Consider the following 16,429-nt stretch of genomic DNA (forward strand, 5'->3'; position numbering starts at 1 on the left):
ACAGAGACCCTAACCTCACTCTGCCAAACTCCGCGCTTGCTGGCATCAGGCATGGCTATGGCCTCAAACTCATATCATCGTGTTGACCGACCCACTACCGCACTTCGCTAACAGACATGCCGCATGTCCCAATATCGGAAACTCCAGTGCTCCTTCTACACAGTAGTTCCGTTCCTAATTCTATACGGGTCCCAATTCCACCCGAATTCGGAATTGCCAGCGCAGGCGTCCCCACCTGACGTCTGAGATCTACGTACAAAACCCATATGCGATGGCCCCCTCCCGAGCGACATCCACTCATCCCTTTTCCCGAACCTATCCGCAACACAGCCATGACAGAGGTCCTTTTCTCAGTCCCCGCCGTCTCGCGTGTCCCTATGGACTATTCCATGGAGGTCATGCACTCCGACCTCCTAATTGTCCGCGCCCAAGAACCCTTCAACGCAGAGCCCAAGGCAGCCGCGCTCGTCGAGTTTCCAATAACCCCCGACGAACTTGTATACTGTCGCAACCACGGCCCTGTCCAGGAGTATGATGAGGACAATTTTGAAATTCGCGTCCGGGTAAGCAACACCCAGGATGGTGCTACCTCTACCCCCGTCGAGAGGACTCTTACCGCCAAGGATATCCGGGAGAAATTTGACAAGATAGAGGTTGAAGCTGCCCTCCAGGTTTGTGCCTCCTGTTGCTTGTACGACGTCTTCGGAAAACCAATGTTATGGAATAGTGCGCAGGCAACCGTCGCAAAGAGATGTCCTCCATCAAACGTGTGGTTGGTCTCTTGTGGGATGACGGCGTCATCGCCAACTGCAAGTGGGGCGGTGCTCGCCTCAGAGATGTGCTCAGCACCGTCCTGTCGCCCTCGACCATCACAAACATGACCGGTACGTTCTTTGTTTCCCCTCAATCTCGATCTGTTCCATGCTGATCGACGCGTCCTGTGCTATTTCCAACTGAATATGCTTGATGTGCATCTGACTCAATCTATGAATATCCTCCTCCGTCTCACCCATTCCATCTATCCCCTTTCGGACGCTGTTCATCCTTCTTCTGTTTCTTCTTCGGCGTCTCTATATCCATACGATGCCGTAATCTTCATGATATCCCACTGAAATGCTCTTTCTCCCCTCTAACACCTCCGCACGAACCTTCGACAGGCAAAACGTCCGCTGAGACAGAAGCTTCTACGGGGCCATCCGGGTTGTATGTTCGTTTCAATTCGCACGTAACACCATGTCAAGACGACACATATTATGGCGCGAGCATCTCTCTCGAGAAAGCGCTCTCCGATGATGTCCTTCTCGGTTATGAGGTGCTTACATTGCGCACATATCCGTGTCCGTGTACTGATCTCGCTTATCCTCAATTTACCTTTTCTTCTATATCTCATGCATAATGGACGCATGTCTCTGTCGGCATCAATGGCCTCGTCAGATGAACGATGAGCCGTTGAGTCCAGATCGTGGTGGTCCCTTACGCCTTGTTGTGCCTGGCTTCCTTGGCGCGCGCTGGGTGAAGTGGGTGGACCAAATTGAAGTTTGCTCAGAAGAGAGCCCTAATTTCTACCAAGCAAAGGACTACAAAATACTACCCGAGAATGTGAGTCCATCTGGGCCATTATCGCACATACGCACCCCCTTCTTTTTCATGTTCCTTATATCATCTTGCTTGACACTGGCGGCTCGTAAATCTCAGTCCGCACTACTATTCGATCATTTAATCCTAGTGCCGCTCATTAACTCCCTTACCGGCCTCTTTATTCTTCCCTCTCCTGCCGTTAGACCAAGGGTCCTTGTGACCAAATTTTTTACGGCTTCGGCGATCCAACAATCTACCACTCACAATGCCGTGGGCATTCGAAGTCTAACCACCCTTCTTCCAGGTTGAGACGCGGGAGCAGGCCGCCGGGGCGTGGCCAAAATATCCCTCAATGACAACACTCCCCCTTAACTCCATTGTCGGATCCATTTCAAGGCTGTCATCCACGTCCGTGCTCGTCAAGGGCTATGCAATCGGATGTGGCTCGGCGAAGGTGACGTGTGTCGAGGTGACTGTTGACGGCGGTGCGAGCTGGGTGTCTGCAGACATCACCTACAATGGCGGGGATAGGGGTACCAATGCGGACGGCAATCGTAGTGCGAACTGGAGTTGGACACTATGGACTGCACGGCTCACGGGCGACGTTGTACAGGAGGGCGCGCATGGCACGGTATACTGCCGTGCGACAGACGAGAGAGGGAACGTCCAGCGGAAGACGTGTCCCTGGAACTACCGAGGCGTAGCATATTGTCCGTGGGGGTTCAAAGAGTTTTAGCTGGCTGGTGAGTTTGAGTAGGTCAGGTATCAGAGCCCTATTATTTGGTTCCTGGATCCAACCGTTGCAGACGGCTGTATGTCATACTGTACTATTACCTTGGTTTCTCGGATAGACATGCATTGCTCTCTTTTCAGCGAGCAGATCACCTTCATATGTTCATTTTATTTAGTCTTTCAGATACATGAGATTGTGTTTGTCGAGATCAGTAGTGGTGGCAGTGTATATTGGCATGGTCATAGAGTCATGGGACGGGGGACTATTGTCCCTTAGCATCTCCAAGAACATACTTGATGACTGGACCTGACTGCCGATCAGCAACGTTATATATATTCACAACAGACAATGAAGGTGCTGCTCCAGCTTGTCAGATAGAGAAAGTATTTTTTTCTGATCAAGAAACGAGCGACTGAGGCTCCCTCAACATCTAAGACGAATGTGAGCTACCTATGAAGTCTTATGTCGCTACATTTTGCCACTCACAATTTGAATGACCACGGGTGGCGCAGTCCACGTCGGGTTCGCTTCTCCCAGTGTGAACTCTCCCACCACGACAAATCCACATCCTTCGTAGAATTTCCTATTGGCAATATCTGACGAGCCTAGCCATGTCTTCCGCCCAACAGTGTCAGCCTTATGTTGTTATCAAAATCAGTACTTATGCTCAGGTAGGTATGACATAAAGTCTCGCGAACCTTGTCCGTCACTGCCTTCACAAGCAAAGTGCCGTAACCCGTCCCTTGTTTTTTGGGGGACGTTGCTAAAATATTCAAGGCAAACATTTGAGTAATCTCGTCGCCGAAAGCCGCTTTGGTTGTCGCAGTGTACTTCTCGACGAACTCCAGACGGCGCTTCAAGACGTATAAATCGTCAGCAGTGAAGCACGAGCAAGTCTCATATGACGTATATACCTTGCGCTGTTCTGGAGTATAGAATACAATCCCTTTGTTCAGCGAGTTCAAAACAAAGGTGTCAAATGCAGATGCCGGCCCGGGGAGAGCACTGTGAACGATACCCAATATGAGTTCCACACCAATTTGCGGAGAAGAAACACCCACAACATCGCTACTGCATCTCCTGCATCAATTGTGAAGGCCGTCCCTGAACGTACGTATAATGCAAGCTGAATTATAGCTGACATCCGTCCGAAAATCCTACACATACTACGCGACTTGTGTGCGTCCTTGGGCGACATGCCCATATTTACTATAAGGCACAGATAGTCAATTAATAAAGTCAGCACGCACAGGTGTACTATTGAGATATTGAAGCATCGGATTATGTTCGAATGCTGCACTGACGGCCCTCTCGGCAACCGGAACATGTGCTTTAGGCCGACCACAGATGAAATTAGAACTGGGTGAATTATTTTCTGCAAGTAAAACTCACCGTATTTCAGCCGCGTCACTACTGCTGCAGTCTGGTATTCCTCATTGGTGGATGCTTTCTCATTGACAAGTGGGAGATATTCAGACCTCACGCTCATACTGGTAATTCATACATGTGATAGCAAAACGAGTCACCAAGTTAGAGCCAGGCTAATAATGCCATCCAACCCAAGCCTTAAGTATTCCACTTCCGAGTCGTGGCTCTTGTAGCTGCGCCATCACTGAATAACAAGGGCTATGCAGTCATCGTTGCGGCCCCGAACCTATTCGGATATCCGCGAGTGAGTACTGTATCATTGGACGTTGAACTGCAGTTCAAATTCAGAGTTGAGTCATTTCGTGAGAATGGATCACAAATCATAACGCCTGCCATAAACGATAACCACTCGGAATCAATCAGTTGGGACTCCGTCAGACTCCGCCGCAGGGCGACCCCACGATAAGCCCACACTACTTAAACTTGTTCAGCTTGACCCATGGACTTGAGAGGGGTTGTCTAGGAGCGTCTTCATTCCTTGCAGGAGCCGTACCATGAATCAGACACAATGCGTCGGCCATCTGTTTCGACGCATTGTGTCTGACTGATAGTACCACGCCTTGCTGCAAGGACATACTGGGCTGTGGGCTAGTGATTAGTAGCTGATAAGCAAGCGTAGTCCTGTCTCATTCATTTCGTTGGATTTCAATGCTTGACATGTAGTTTTACAGTGTCTACCAGTTCTTTTATGCTCTCATTTGTTGATAGTGTTCAATGGGATCCAGTAGTCAGTCATATCAAAAACTTGTTTGCAGATTTCTTGACATCGCACGACGAACATACTTCGAATAGGAAAGATGAGGCATGGTGGATCCCCACAGGTAAGTAGCTTACTGCTTAGAATGTTTTATCTTGAGGAACAGTGTCGGGAACGTTACGCTTGGCAATGTTTGGCAATGAGGACAAGTCATTGGTCTAGTTTCTGTATTTATTGTGATTAGTTGCTTGGCTGTATCTGGTTTGTAGACATAGGTGGGTCGCCCATAGCTCAACGGCATGTTCTCGTGCATGATTTAATATGAACAGGGTGCCTAGGAGTCAATGAGGGCATGAGAACTGTGCAATGAACTCATTTCCGTATCAATCTAAGCTTGTCGTCTCTATGAGATGAGAAACTCAAATTTGTCAATGAAATAAGGCCGAGGATGAATGAGATGATAATTCAGTCGGACTGTATCTATGCTCGTCAGGTGTAGTACCCGATATGTTCAACGCTTACACCGAGATGCCGATGGATACAGCGGCAGCCTACTACTGCCCTTCGAAGACCAAGAACATCGGAAGAGAACACTCGAGCTTGACGAGTAAGTAGTGGCTCCTAGAATGACGCGTACATCTTCCCAGCTCTCATGGCTCATGGCAACGATGTATTTGTTTCGTATTAGGTTCACTCACATAACCACGAGACAGAAGACAAGAGGAGGGGATCAGGTGCCCGAGGTCTATGCGACAGGGTCGCGAAACACGATCTTGTGCTGTGGAGCCAGCGAGTGATATTCCCAAGCTCGAGCCATGCCGTGCGAGTCTGAGAGAGAGAATGATTTGAACTGAGCTGTAGACTTGGAGGGGAAGCTGTACTCAACCGCTGGTGTCATGGTAGGATTGGAAGGTCAGCAGGCCACTGGAATCCACCTGATGTGTGCTAGCTAGGATCCTGTATATCAGAATAACAGTGACTGAACGCAGACGCATCAATCTGGCGTGTTACGCCGGCGAGGATATCTAGTGGCACATCTTTGTACGACACAGCTGTCTGCCTTGTCCATCGCAATACCACGGTCAGCCAAGTGGCCAAACTCAAGCCATGATCGGGCAGCACATCATGCTCGACTGTTAAGTAAGCCAATTGCGGAGCCATATGATACACACGTATCGGCGACCCGCACATAGCCAAAGCATCATAACGACATACCGACTATCACCGGACGTTGCCCTAGTAGTTTGGCTCTCCGTGCCACTGGCAGACAGTCAGCGAACCGTAACTCATGGAGACTCTGGTAGTGTACCGAGTAATTCGCCCCGAATAGCCCAAAGGGGCAGCAGCCTCATGATATGTGCCTATAGCGGCAAGTACTCCCAGTCAGACGTCTATCGTCCTGCGTGTGGCACTGAACATCACGATGGGCAGACTGCTAAGCCAGCTTCTGGTGTGCGAACATGCCGCCGTGCTGCGGTGAAGCATGTGCTGCAAGGGCCGTCTTGAAATCCCTGAAACAGTGTCCGTTGCGATGAATAGCGAGCACACGAGCAGAGGATCGGTCACCGTCTCCATGTGATGAGTCGTATGACAATCAGATCCTGCACATGCTATCCCGCAGAGCCCTGAAAGGAGGTCCAGAACGACCTTCGCAAGCATGCTCTACACCAGGCGCACGAGGACGGAGACAGCGAGCGGTAACCAGCTGCACTCAACGCCTCATTCAAAGCAACAGACGCTCAACAATGCCTCCGAGTCCGAGATCATGCATGGGCGCCTATTCCCATCCAGCGCCCCGTTGTGCGAGTCAGGCCGAGTGCGACTTGACATGCGACCACGATGGCCAACTCGGACGGGCTGCCGATACTCGCTATTGCGACCGTCGCCCGTCTTATCATTCGCGCCCCTCTCACTCTTTTTGCTTATCGGCTTACCGCTGCGAAACAGAAGTGAGCATGCCGGCTCGGAGGAACCCTGCGGCCATATGCTGACTTTACTTAGTTGAGCTGACTGCCATGAATAGAATAACGACTTTTCACGCAGAGCTCAGTGATAGATCGTCGATTCAACGTGCTCGCCACAGATACAGTATGTGCATTGTTTTCCCTTGGTTCCGTGCATATCCTGAATCGTTGCCACCTGATTGACGTCTAGATATATGCGTCCTGTTAATGATCATTTTCTCAACATCCATTTTGCGGCGCGGTGTCCGGCTGTCATAATGAAAGAAGCAGATACAAATGGCGCCGTGCCATACCATTCGTGTGTCGTTGTCCTCGCAAATCCCGGCTGCCAGACCGCTTATCTCGCGATACGACCACCAGACGTCTGCGGTCTTACGCATAAACAGACATTTCGGGACGATTTCCTGTTGATGCGGTCGCCGCATGGACACCCTTTCCCTCCGGAAGCTCTCTGATAATCATGCTGCTTGTGATATTCCGCACACTCCTCACAAGAACCGTACCATGCGCTTCACATGCGCTAATACGGGTGTGTTCCTTGCGGTGCGACGCGTCTCTAAGGGACCTAATGCACTCCGCCGCGTTCATCACGGCTCACTGCTCTTAAAAGGGGCGAGTTCAGACTGTGTCTGGACACCTCGATCCCCCCCTCCCCCCGCGGTGATACAGCATGGCTTCGAGTCGCCTTTCATCTACCTTCTGGCTTGGCTTGTTGATCTTGGCCTCCGACGTTCTCGTCGCCGGTGCCTTTGATATCAGTTCAACGGACAACGTAAGTGTTCTCTCATAATGTACTGCCTTCTTGAAGCTGATTACGATTGTACAGCTTGCTGTGTAGGTTCTTGGACAACAGTGTTTCATAGCGCCGCTCAATTGTTCTACTCAGTTACTGGGGACAGAATTCCTACGGTGCGACGGGGGGAAACACGGCAGATTACCAGCAGCCGATCTCGTACTACTGCCAGGTTCGTACTGTCTGACATTGTCTTTGACCATGCTCATCGAGCTTTCCATCAGGACGACGTCATCAATGCGTTCCCAGTCGCGTTCCTGGACGTCTTCTTTGGTGAAGGCGGGGAGCCATCCATTGATCTAGCCAACGTGAGTGTTGAACAACTTTATGTTCGTATGCGCTTGCTGAGGAAATTTTATAGACCTGTAGCACTGCGAATGACCCCGTCTTCAATGGCACTCAGATGCCTGACTGCACATTCCTTGCCTCTGACATAGAGACATGTCAGAGCGCGGGTAAAATCGTGACGATCAGTCTGGGTGGTGCCACTGGTGCCGTGGGATTCAGCAATGCGAGCCAAGCCGAGGATTTTGCAACGACGATTTGGGACTTGTTCCTGGGAGGTTCTAGCAGCATCAGACCTTTCGGGTCTGCTGTCTTGGATGGGTTCGTAGGTTTTATGGGTAAATTATTGACGCTAACCGCGCGTGCGATAGAGTGGACCTGGATATTGAGGGTGGCTCCACGGAGTACTACTCGAACTTTGTCTCCTCACTTCGCTCCTTAATGAACTCTGGAGATAAATCGTGGGTCCAAATTTCCTATCCAGGGACATCGCTTACTTTGTCGCTATGTTAGGTACTACATCACTGCTGCACCTCAGTGCCCTTTCCCAGACGCATATATCGGGAGGTCAGGCATTTCGAGGCTCATTCTCTATCCTGCATCTTATCCTCTTGTAGTGTCATCAACGCTGAGCCATTCGATGCGGTCTACGTCCAATTCTGTACGTGTCCTGTGACACTGATCTTGATTGCCTCTCAATCCTGATCGATCTCTTGCAGATAACAATTACTGCCAGCTGACAGAGTACGACAACGCTAACGACTGGGACTTTTCCACATGGTAAGGCAATGCGAGCGCCAGAAGCCACGTCTGCTGACCAGAGAACAGGGACAACTGGGCAAAGAACACTTCTCCCAACCCCGACGTGAAAGTGTACATCGGCGCGCCCGCTGCACAAGCGGCTGCTAGTTCTGGCTACGTTGACGCCGCCACCCTGGGTGAGATTGCTATCCAGACGCGCCAGAATTACTCGTCTTTCGGCGGTATCATGCTTTGGGACGCTTCCCAAGCGTATGGTGCGCGCTCTCGCCGTCACGCTTGGGTCATCGCTGATCCCTCTCTCTCTGTGCATAGCGAACGATCGCTACGACGCTCAGGTTAAGAGCTATCTGACGGGAGCCGCCACCCCTGTTACGACCACCACTGCCCCAGCCACAACCGCAACTACGACCGCGACCACAACTTCGAGCGCACCGGCCACGACTACAACCGCTGCGACCTCTGGCAACTGCGCGGGTGTTGCTACTTGGGTAGCGAACGTCGCGGTGAGTATTTGCTTAAGCGGCGCTTCCCGTGGACTTCATGTGCTCACGATGGCAATAGTACGAGAGCGGAGATCAGGTTGTATATAAGTACGCACTCTGCACATGATTGCGGCAGATGAACTGACGACGTCCTACAGTGGTAACCTCTGGACTGCAACCGAATGGTCGTACGCGGAAACCCCTGGAGGTTCGTACCACCAGTACGCGCTCGCGCCCCAGCTGACCCTGTGCGCTCTGTACATAGGATCAGCGGGTGCATGGACTGATGACGGTGCCTGCACTGCCGTCGCGCTGGCCAAGGGCGAGTACATCAAGGTTGCCTTCCAAAGCAAGGAGGCCCCCTTGAACGTTCCGCCCAAGGTGTCTGCCGTCCCCACCGCCTCGGCGGCCAGCGCCACCGCCCCTGCCCGGAGAAATTCGCGTTTCTTCAAGTTCTGAGTAGGCTGTTTATTCTTTATGATATTTTTCACACGACCACACAAGCTATTCTCCGCGACTCGTCTTTAGAGTCCGTCTCACGACCAGCTCGTATGCCACCTTCCGCGCACTGCATGTATGATGTATAACAGGGTCCACACAAGGGTGACGTGTAAACGTGTAACTTGGCTTTGTATTTTTGCAATCGCATTCGGATTCGGGATTACTACTTCTGCGCGTGCTCGCTCGACTTGGCAGCCTCTGGGATCGAGGGGTGGCTCCGCGATGACGCGAAATACCCACAAGCTACCGGGCGTGCAGGCCGCCCCCTCGGCGCAGCTCTGAATCACAGAATCCGGACGTATTGGTCGAGTCAATCGCAGACCGTGTAGTACGAACAGATATGCACAGACTTCTCGAGGGAACCGCAGCAGCTCCATTTTGCGAACGGACGAGCCGTAGATTGCCGACTCCGGCGTAAAATCGCTCGTCAGACATTTGCTCACGCTGTGCATCTATTGTCGTCACCACTGCCAGTGCGCAAGATCCGGAGAACAGACAGCTGAGGGATAGCGAGGCTGGATATTTGCGATCGCGCGAACAAGTCCAATAAAAGCTCTGGATGCCAAGACTTTTGACTGCCGAGTTTGAGAGGCTTGTGGAATGCGAGCGAGCCGTTGCAATTGTGTACAGGACTCGGACTCGGGTCGCGGGAGAGCTTGAGCGGGCAGGGGTCGTCGCAGGCGCGCTGCTGGCCCCTCGTCTGATCCCCAGGTCCCTCCAAGCGCGCGACAATGTGGCAGAGCGCGGGCAGCAGACGCGAGACGATGCAGGGCAAGAAGGGCAAGAACGTCAAAGACCTGCTGTGGGAGGATGCCATCTGGAACGACCGGTGGGCCGGTGGAAGCGTGCGCGAGACGCTGCTGCGGCTCGGTGTCAGTTGCAGGCCCGCAGGACGGAAGTGCAAAGGGGCAGCATCTGCACTTGTGCTTCGCGTCGCACGCCGTTCTGTGCGAGGACGGCGACTGGTTCGGCGGGTGGACCCCGCTCGAGGAGGCGCTGGGCGAAGGACGGGGGCGCGCGTGCTAGCGAACGCTGCTCGAGATCATGTTGGTGATTTGGGGGGCTGAGGGCGACGGCCGCTCGCGCCAGGCCGTGGGTGGGCGATTTGGATGGTCGTGCCTGGGTGCGATGGAGGGTCAGATTATAGTGGCCGAGAGAGAGAGAGAGTCCGAGAAGTCTTTCGGCAGAAGGGCTGCAACTTGGGCCTACGGTGGACCGAGTAGTGCGAGCCATCTGCAGGTGCAGGTTGGATGGCAAGAACTGGTGGATTTCTCATCTCGGCGAATTTGCCGGCTTCAGTAGTTGTCACTTCCGCCCCACCTGGCATGTTCAGGGACGCGGAGTGGGAGACTGCCCAGCGTCGATGAGAAAACCTGGCCATCTGGCGACGGCTGGGGCCTCGAGGATGCTCATGATCGTTCTCCAGGACAACGTGGGTGGCACCAGCTGGGGTTTACGCGGTGTAGGACACTGGGATCGCTTGTCGACTGCAGACGCCGTTGTAGAGACGTATGAGTAGAGCTAAGCGGTGGTGGGAGTGGGAGTTGGAGGAGGAGCGAAAGCAGCCACGTTTGGCCAGCGAGGCAGGCTGAGGCGACGAGGCTCGCCTGTGCACGCCTCGAGGTTGCTCTGCTCGCTGTTGCGAGTTTCACGCTCGCCGCTTGCGTTCATGTCGATGCCACGCTGGTAGCGCATGGTGTTGTTGTTCCCCACCGCTTGCTGACGGATGAATTCGACACCGCTCGCCTCTGATGAACTCGTTTTGGACCTTCCTCGATTGGATTTTGCCTTCAGTGCGATTATCTGACGATCTCGACGACGCCTACGCCTTGGCCGACGACGCTCATTCCGTGGCCGACCCCCATCCCAGAATTCGCGGCCACGACCCCCGCCGCGACTGGGCGGCTGACCGCGACCGCGAGCTGGAGCGCGACCGGGACCGCCAGCGCATCCAATCCCTCGAGCGTGAAAATGCCGCCCTCTACCAGCGCGTCGCTGCCCTCGAGCGCGACGTCCAGGCCGCTCGCCAGTCTCTCGCCGCCTTCTCCCTCCAGCCAGAACCGTCCACCCCGCCCCAGATATACCGCCCGTCGACCACCGAACCAGCCAACCGCACGTCCTACGACTCCCTCCTCGCCTCCTACACCCTCACCCGCCGCACGCTCCACGACCGCACAGAGGAGGTCGCCAGCCTCAAGTCTTTCCTTAGCAAGACTGACGAATGGTCCGGCGCACAGCTCATCCAGGCCATCCGTGACCTCAATTCCGAGATCGTCCAGCTCGCTGCGTCTGTTGCCGAGGAGTTTGCCTCCGCACTCGACAGACGTCTCGACCTCTCCCGCCAGTCCGACCGCGATCTCGTCAACACTGCCCTCGGGCCCGTCATGATGAACCTCCTTGTCACCCGCGACCACGCAGGCGACCCGACCCTCGTCCAGTTCGCAATCCAGGCGTGGGAGGTCTGCTGCGTCGGCCGCGTCCTCGACTCGTTCTGCTTCGGCCTCCCGTCCGACATTGACCAGTTCCTTACCAACGTCTTTGAGCACATGCACCACGCAGGTCAGTCCACTCTGCCACCCCCGTGTACCACCCTCACCCTCCGTCCGTAGAGCCACAGCCGACGACCTCGCGGTGGCGCGCGCTCACCTACATGCACTCCCGCGCCCTCCTCACCCCGCCGTCCCGCTCGTCCACCCCGCCGCCGTCCTCGATGCTCTCCCTCAATGAGACCAACCTCCGCGGCCTCCTTGCCATCCTCGCGCTGTCTGGCTGCACCGACTCTCGCGGCGTCCACCGCGACCCCCTGCGGACGCGGTATGGCGGCGCGATCGCGCGTATAGGCGAGCGGGTCGAGCGGATCGTCGGCGTCATCAAGGAGGGCGTCATGAGCGGGGTGTTCGAGGTGACCTGGGTTGCTGGTAAGGGCGTCGCCTCCAATGCGTCGCGGAAGGACAAGGAGAGGGACCGGTGGTTCGACTGGGCGTCGATGGAGAACATCTATGCGGGCCACGGCTCCGAGCAGAGCAAGGTCCTCTGCACCGTCGAACTCGGGCTTGCGTGCGTCAGGCGCGTAGGTTGGGCCGGCGGCTCGGCGGAGCAGGACCAGTCTGCAGATGCGAGGGGTAAGGTGAACGGCCATGGCGGGGCGGGACTCAACGGGAACGGTGCTGCAAACGGGGCGTCGAGCGAAGGGACACTGAATCGTAGTGTGCTTCTCAAACCCAAGGTTCTCTTAGAGTCCATCACCGACATCCTGTGAGCTTGATCGACTGTATGCGTGCAGAGTTGCTGGCTAAATGCGCGCTTTGTTGCAGGTGACCCTCACGCCCCTCACGCCCCGCTCCAATTATTTCCTTGTATGCGCCCCTCGCCATGCAGAACAGTACACCATCGCATGTCCACACGCAGCGTGGTCCTGCAAAACCTATCGTCTCCAGCGAGACTGTTACCCGCTTACTTATATTGGATCTATTTCGACGTGCCTAGGATATACATACCATACGTTTGTAAGTAATGTGTACGTCTAGCTTGTACCACTACCCGACTTGCATACCATCATCAATACTAACAACGTTGACTCCGTTCACGAGTGGGTTGTCGTCACGCGGTCGATAATTACCTTCGCCGGCTATATTGCAGCGTAGACTTTTCGGGAACAGGAGGCTCACGGGATACACGGATGTTCTGGGATCTCAAAGATCAACGGCATACCTTCGTACGTTTCCGTATCACATACTCTGCTTGGAGCTCAGCTTTAAGACAACTGTGTAGTTTCAAACCTACGTTGAAGAACCCTCGGCAAGATCGCATTCCAGATGGAGGAGCCAGCTGGATTCGCCCCTCCTGCCAGAAGAAATGGCTGTCATATTTTCCCAAATGAGATCCAATAGTCGTCTGGTGTGGGCACAGCTGCAGTGGGCATCCGAGTCGACTCTGCGTTCGCGGCCGCTCATTGATCATCTTCGCTGACCCTCACAACACCGGGGTCTATTATTAGGGTTGCGTGCAGCGCTCCGAGTGCTGGTGTCATTGTTGTCGAAGGTAAGTGTATTGTGGATCTATACGGCGTCGGACTGAGGGTGCGGGAGTCCTACGCAGACAGAAATTGCATAGCGGTTCGGCACCTCGATTCGACGACCGTTTGCATGCCTGCCTGTCGTCATCGACGCGCCACGGGCCTATATGTATATTATGCAGTCCCCCTCCCCCGCCGTCCTGCTGGTTGCTCTTTCCACTCAACTGCTATGGATCAAAGCGTCAAGAGACACCCGTCTCCACCGACCAAGATTGTCTGCGCTGGTCACCCCGCCGCACATCTTCGCGCTCTCTTTCTCCCTGTATCGGAGTAACATGGCAAGGTCCGCCGCCTGCGTCCCGGCTTCTGTGGACAGATCTCCCGGATTTCTCCACGAGCGTGCCATTCGAGTTGTGTTTTATTTTCGTGAACACGATCGGGGGAGGGCCCGATGGCGGGAGCAAGTTGCAGATGCAGTCTACCGAGGGCTCCTTTCGTGCGTCGGAGCCTCGAGCACTGTACTGTCAACCATCCATAGAAGATTACATCCGAGCAACCTTTGGACGAGTTGGACGCTCAAAGGCGTCCTTCATTTCTGAGATCCAAGTTCTCAAGCAACATTGGAATCACTGACCTGCGATCGGCTGCGATTTCAATTCTTAGCAGCCGAACCTTACTTGGATTCAGCCCAGCTTCATCAGGGAGCAAGAATGTAGGGAGCCCCCAGCAAAGCCTGAATGTTCACTCTCGAGAATTACTACTGCGCATACTATATATCCACAGACACTCTCAACACTCCCCGGTCTCGCTCAGTCGAGTTCGTTGAACAGGGCGCGAGCGACGAGTTCCCGCACGTGGTGCTCGAAGTGCTCCTCGTCGTGGTGGTGCTCGAGCTCCTCATCGTAGTGCTCGAAGTGCTCTTGGTCGTCGTGGTGGAAGTCGTCGTCCTCGCGATCACCGTGGTCAAACCACTCCATGCTGTGCAGCCCTCTGCTATTGATGGATTTCTGCGCTGGTGGGACGTACTTCGGTAACCGGACTCGCGGGCGAGGTTTGTTTGACTTCGACAGCTTTGTAAATCTGTGTACCGTCGTCTCAAGTCCTTGGCCGGCACCGTCCGCGGCGCCCTGCACCATGGCCTTGAACATCCGACGAGCCAGAACTTCCCCATCGAGATCCCGGGAGTAATGCTCGCTCGGAGCGGCACTACAGTGCCATTTCTGGCTGTTAACCTCTACGAGACGTATGGCTGCATGATTTACTTACCTGACAAAGACGGGAGCAGCAACGGCTGCGGCAACGGTAAGGACGGTGGCAGCACGCATGATGAATGTAGGGGTGTAGGTGTTGGAACAGTGGTAACAAAAATGGATGCGTCTGTGTCGTCAAATGCGAGTCGTCAAAGTCGAGCAAGGGACAGACAGGATAGGTCAAGCTGCAAACCGGCAACATCGCGTCAGGTCGGCGAGTGTGAAAGCAGACTATCGCGGCACTTACTATCCGGTACTTGAACTTAGTGTAGCTAAGAACTGGGCACACACAGGTCAACCGAGGGCTGAGGAAACGAGATGTCCCCGCTCGCACCACTTATCTAGAAATCCTGTATGATGAGATCTGAGACATAGTATTAGGTGGCTGTGAATCGTAAATATCCCACTGAGCAAGCATCACGGCGTTTCAGAGTAATACATCCGCACATGGATGAATTGGGGGAGCTGAGGAGCGAGTCTATCATTATGTGGCGTTGAGCAAATGGGCCCTTCGGTAACCGGTTGGATGTTGCATATGATCGACCAGAGCCTGGAGATGTACGGAAACTCGAGTCAGGATGGAACCCGACATTCCTGATCTCGTACCCAGACGTGTCTTCGATCTGGGTACGAGACCTGAAATTCCATGCAGCTGCGTACAGATGTTGATGTTGTGTAGACATCATGACAGACAATGTCTGCGAGCTCCAAGTTTGTCATCAGCAAAAAGTGAGCTAGAATGCCTACATTTATATAGGATTCTAATCCTCGCCGTACTGATTATACTTATCACACTTGAGAAGAATTCAGAAATTTTATTTTAAGCGTGTCGCGTTTTATAATACAGCCCAAGCCCGTACAATTGCCGTGTCCTCTGGCATGACATGACGATATGATTTTGATTAGCAGCCAATCTCGAATCTCGGCCCTTCCTGGAGCGCCCATGGGATGACGTTACGATATGATCCGCTTCGCGCACTCGACTCAAAAGTTATTGGATAAGTAACATAGATATTACATCTTCTCGAATCATAAAGAATAGAATCATACAAATACAATGCGAGACGAGGGAGATAAGACTGCGGAATGCAGTAGCCAGCCGTACATTTCATAACCTCCACATCAGAACTTAGCTTGGAGGATTTTACTTGGCAGGCGCAGACCTATGTCTGGTCACTCGCTCTACTTCCTCCTCTTCAACAAACTCTGAGCCTGACGCAGCACCACTGAGGGGTCCAGACACCTCATCGCGTTCGTACACAGCTTCGACGACCTCGCTATCGTCCATACGATTGGTGTTCGTCGCTTGCTCGCGAGGATCGGACAATGGCGAGTCGTTCGTGTGATGTCGGTTCCTTATATGTTTGACTGTGCTTTGTTGGAGGCCATCGAAATCGTGGGTGGACCGGTCCGCCTAAGTGCGACATTGAGAAAGAAACGATAGAGAGAAACTGCTCGACAGACCTTCACGTTGGCCTCAGAGTCGCTGGCGAGATACTCATTCCAGCCTGGTGCATTGTCGATCGTGGTAGAGGTCTTGTGCTGGTTTTTGGAGAGATTTCTGTGCTTTTCGGTTTCCAACACCTTGAAAGAACTTCAACAGAAAGTTGACAAACTGTTCCCGTTGGACTTACAAGAGGGTCATTTGCATGCGTAGCACTAGAGTAGAAGCGGAAAGAGGGGGCGACGCTAGCTCCGGGAACGGCGACGACACGCTTGAAAGCGGTGCGGGCGACGATGGGGATTATAGCAGACATGATGGAGGTGGAAGGAGCGAAGAGGTGAGGGTGTTCTGGTGGGTGCGAGCGGGATAAGGACAGGGGGTTTTGAAGCAGCCCATGGCGGAAGCGGGAAGACTCTAAAAGGTGATCGAAGGCGCATGACGTCCATCCAGAGTGGTCCATGACGTCACCCAGCCCGCTTCTCCTTCCTGAGCCACTG

At 53.7% G+C, this 16,429-nt stretch overlaps 7 protein-coding genes across 7 annotated transcripts; 3 read left to right on the forward strand and 4 right to left on the reverse strand.

Annotated features, from left to right (window-relative positions):
• Nucleotides 1-332: 332 nt before the first annotated feature.
• On the forward strand, nucleotides 333-2,314 carry FIBRA_00780 (uncharacterized protein; the record flags this gene model as incomplete). Its single annotated transcript, XM_012322668.1, has 5 exons — nucleotides 333-671; nucleotides 728-884; nucleotides 1,158-1,312; nucleotides 1,435-1,599; nucleotides 1,883-2,314. The coding sequence occupies 5 exons, from the start codon at nucleotides 333-335 to the stop codon at nucleotides 2,312-2,314; spliced, it is 1,248 nt and encodes a 415-aa protein (XP_012178058.1).
• A 394-nt stretch (nucleotides 2,315-2,708) lies between these two features.
• On the reverse strand, nucleotides 2,709-3,800 carry FIBRA_00781 (uncharacterized protein; the record flags this gene model as incomplete). Its single annotated transcript, XM_012322669.1, has 7 exons — nucleotides 2,709-2,741; nucleotides 2,798-2,947; nucleotides 3,010-3,165; nucleotides 3,226-3,316; nucleotides 3,373-3,415; nucleotides 3,479-3,520; nucleotides 3,704-3,800. The coding sequence occupies 7 exons, from the start codon at nucleotides 3,798-3,800 to the stop codon at nucleotides 2,709-2,711; spliced, it is 612 nt and encodes a 203-aa protein (XP_012178059.1).
• Nucleotides 3,801-7,070: 3,270 nt separating this feature from the next.
• FIBRA_00782 (uncharacterized protein) lies at nucleotides 7,071-9,181 on the forward strand (the record flags this gene model as incomplete). Its single annotated transcript, XM_012322670.1, has 14 exons — nucleotides 7,071-7,172; nucleotides 7,227-7,234; nucleotides 7,287-7,365; nucleotides 7,418-7,501; nucleotides 7,555-7,799; nucleotides 7,850-7,939; nucleotides 7,992-8,045; nucleotides 8,096-8,139; nucleotides 8,198-8,258; nucleotides 8,307-8,494; nucleotides 8,553-8,743; nucleotides 8,802-8,830; nucleotides 8,881-8,930; nucleotides 8,988-9,181. 14 exons carry the CDS (start codon nucleotides 7,071-7,073, stop codon nucleotides 9,179-9,181), a joined length of 1,419 nt encoding a protein of 472 aa, XP_012178060.1.
• Nucleotides 9,182-9,684: 503 nt separating this feature from the next.
• Nucleotides 9,685-10,456, reverse strand: FIBRA_00783 (uncharacterized protein; the record flags this gene model as incomplete). Its single annotated transcript, XM_012322671.1, has 2 exons — nucleotides 9,685-10,083; nucleotides 10,145-10,456. 2 exons carry the CDS (start codon nucleotides 10,454-10,456, stop codon nucleotides 9,685-9,687), a joined length of 711 nt encoding a protein of 236 aa, XP_012178061.1.
• A 518-nt stretch (nucleotides 10,457-10,974) lies between these two features.
• Nucleotides 10,975-12,482, forward strand: FIBRA_00784 (uncharacterized protein; the record flags this gene model as incomplete). Its single annotated transcript, XM_012322672.1, has 2 exons — nucleotides 10,975-11,782; nucleotides 11,833-12,482. The coding sequence occupies 2 exons, from the start codon at nucleotides 10,975-10,977 to the stop codon at nucleotides 12,480-12,482; spliced, it is 1,458 nt and encodes a 485-aa protein (XP_012178062.1).
• A 1,565-nt stretch (nucleotides 12,483-14,047) lies between these two features.
• Nucleotides 14,048-14,563, reverse strand: FIBRA_00785 (uncharacterized protein; the record flags this gene model as incomplete). The annotated part of the gene is made up of 2 exons (XM_012322673.1): nucleotides 14,048-14,444; nucleotides 14,505-14,563. The coding sequence occupies 2 exons, from the start codon at nucleotides 14,561-14,563 to the stop codon at nucleotides 14,048-14,050; spliced, it is 456 nt and encodes a 151-aa protein (XP_012178063.1).
• A 1,069-nt stretch (nucleotides 14,564-15,632) lies between these two features.
• On the reverse strand, nucleotides 15,633-16,245 carry FIBRA_00786 (uncharacterized protein; the record flags this gene model as incomplete). The annotated part of the gene is made up of 3 exons (XM_012322674.1): nucleotides 15,633-15,902; nucleotides 15,953-16,072; nucleotides 16,123-16,245. 3 exons carry the CDS (start codon nucleotides 16,243-16,245, stop codon nucleotides 15,633-15,635), a joined length of 513 nt encoding a protein of 170 aa, XP_012178064.1.
• Between the last annotated feature and the right edge of the window lie 184 nt (nucleotides 16,246-16,429).

This window comes from Fibroporia radiculosa, assembly GCF_000313525.1.
Source record: "Fibroporia radiculosa TFFH 294 genomic supercontigs, scaffold335, whole genome shotgun sequence".
NCBI lineage: Eukaryota > Fungi > Basidiomycota > Agaricomycetes > Polyporales > Fibroporiaceae > Fibroporia > Fibroporia radiculosa.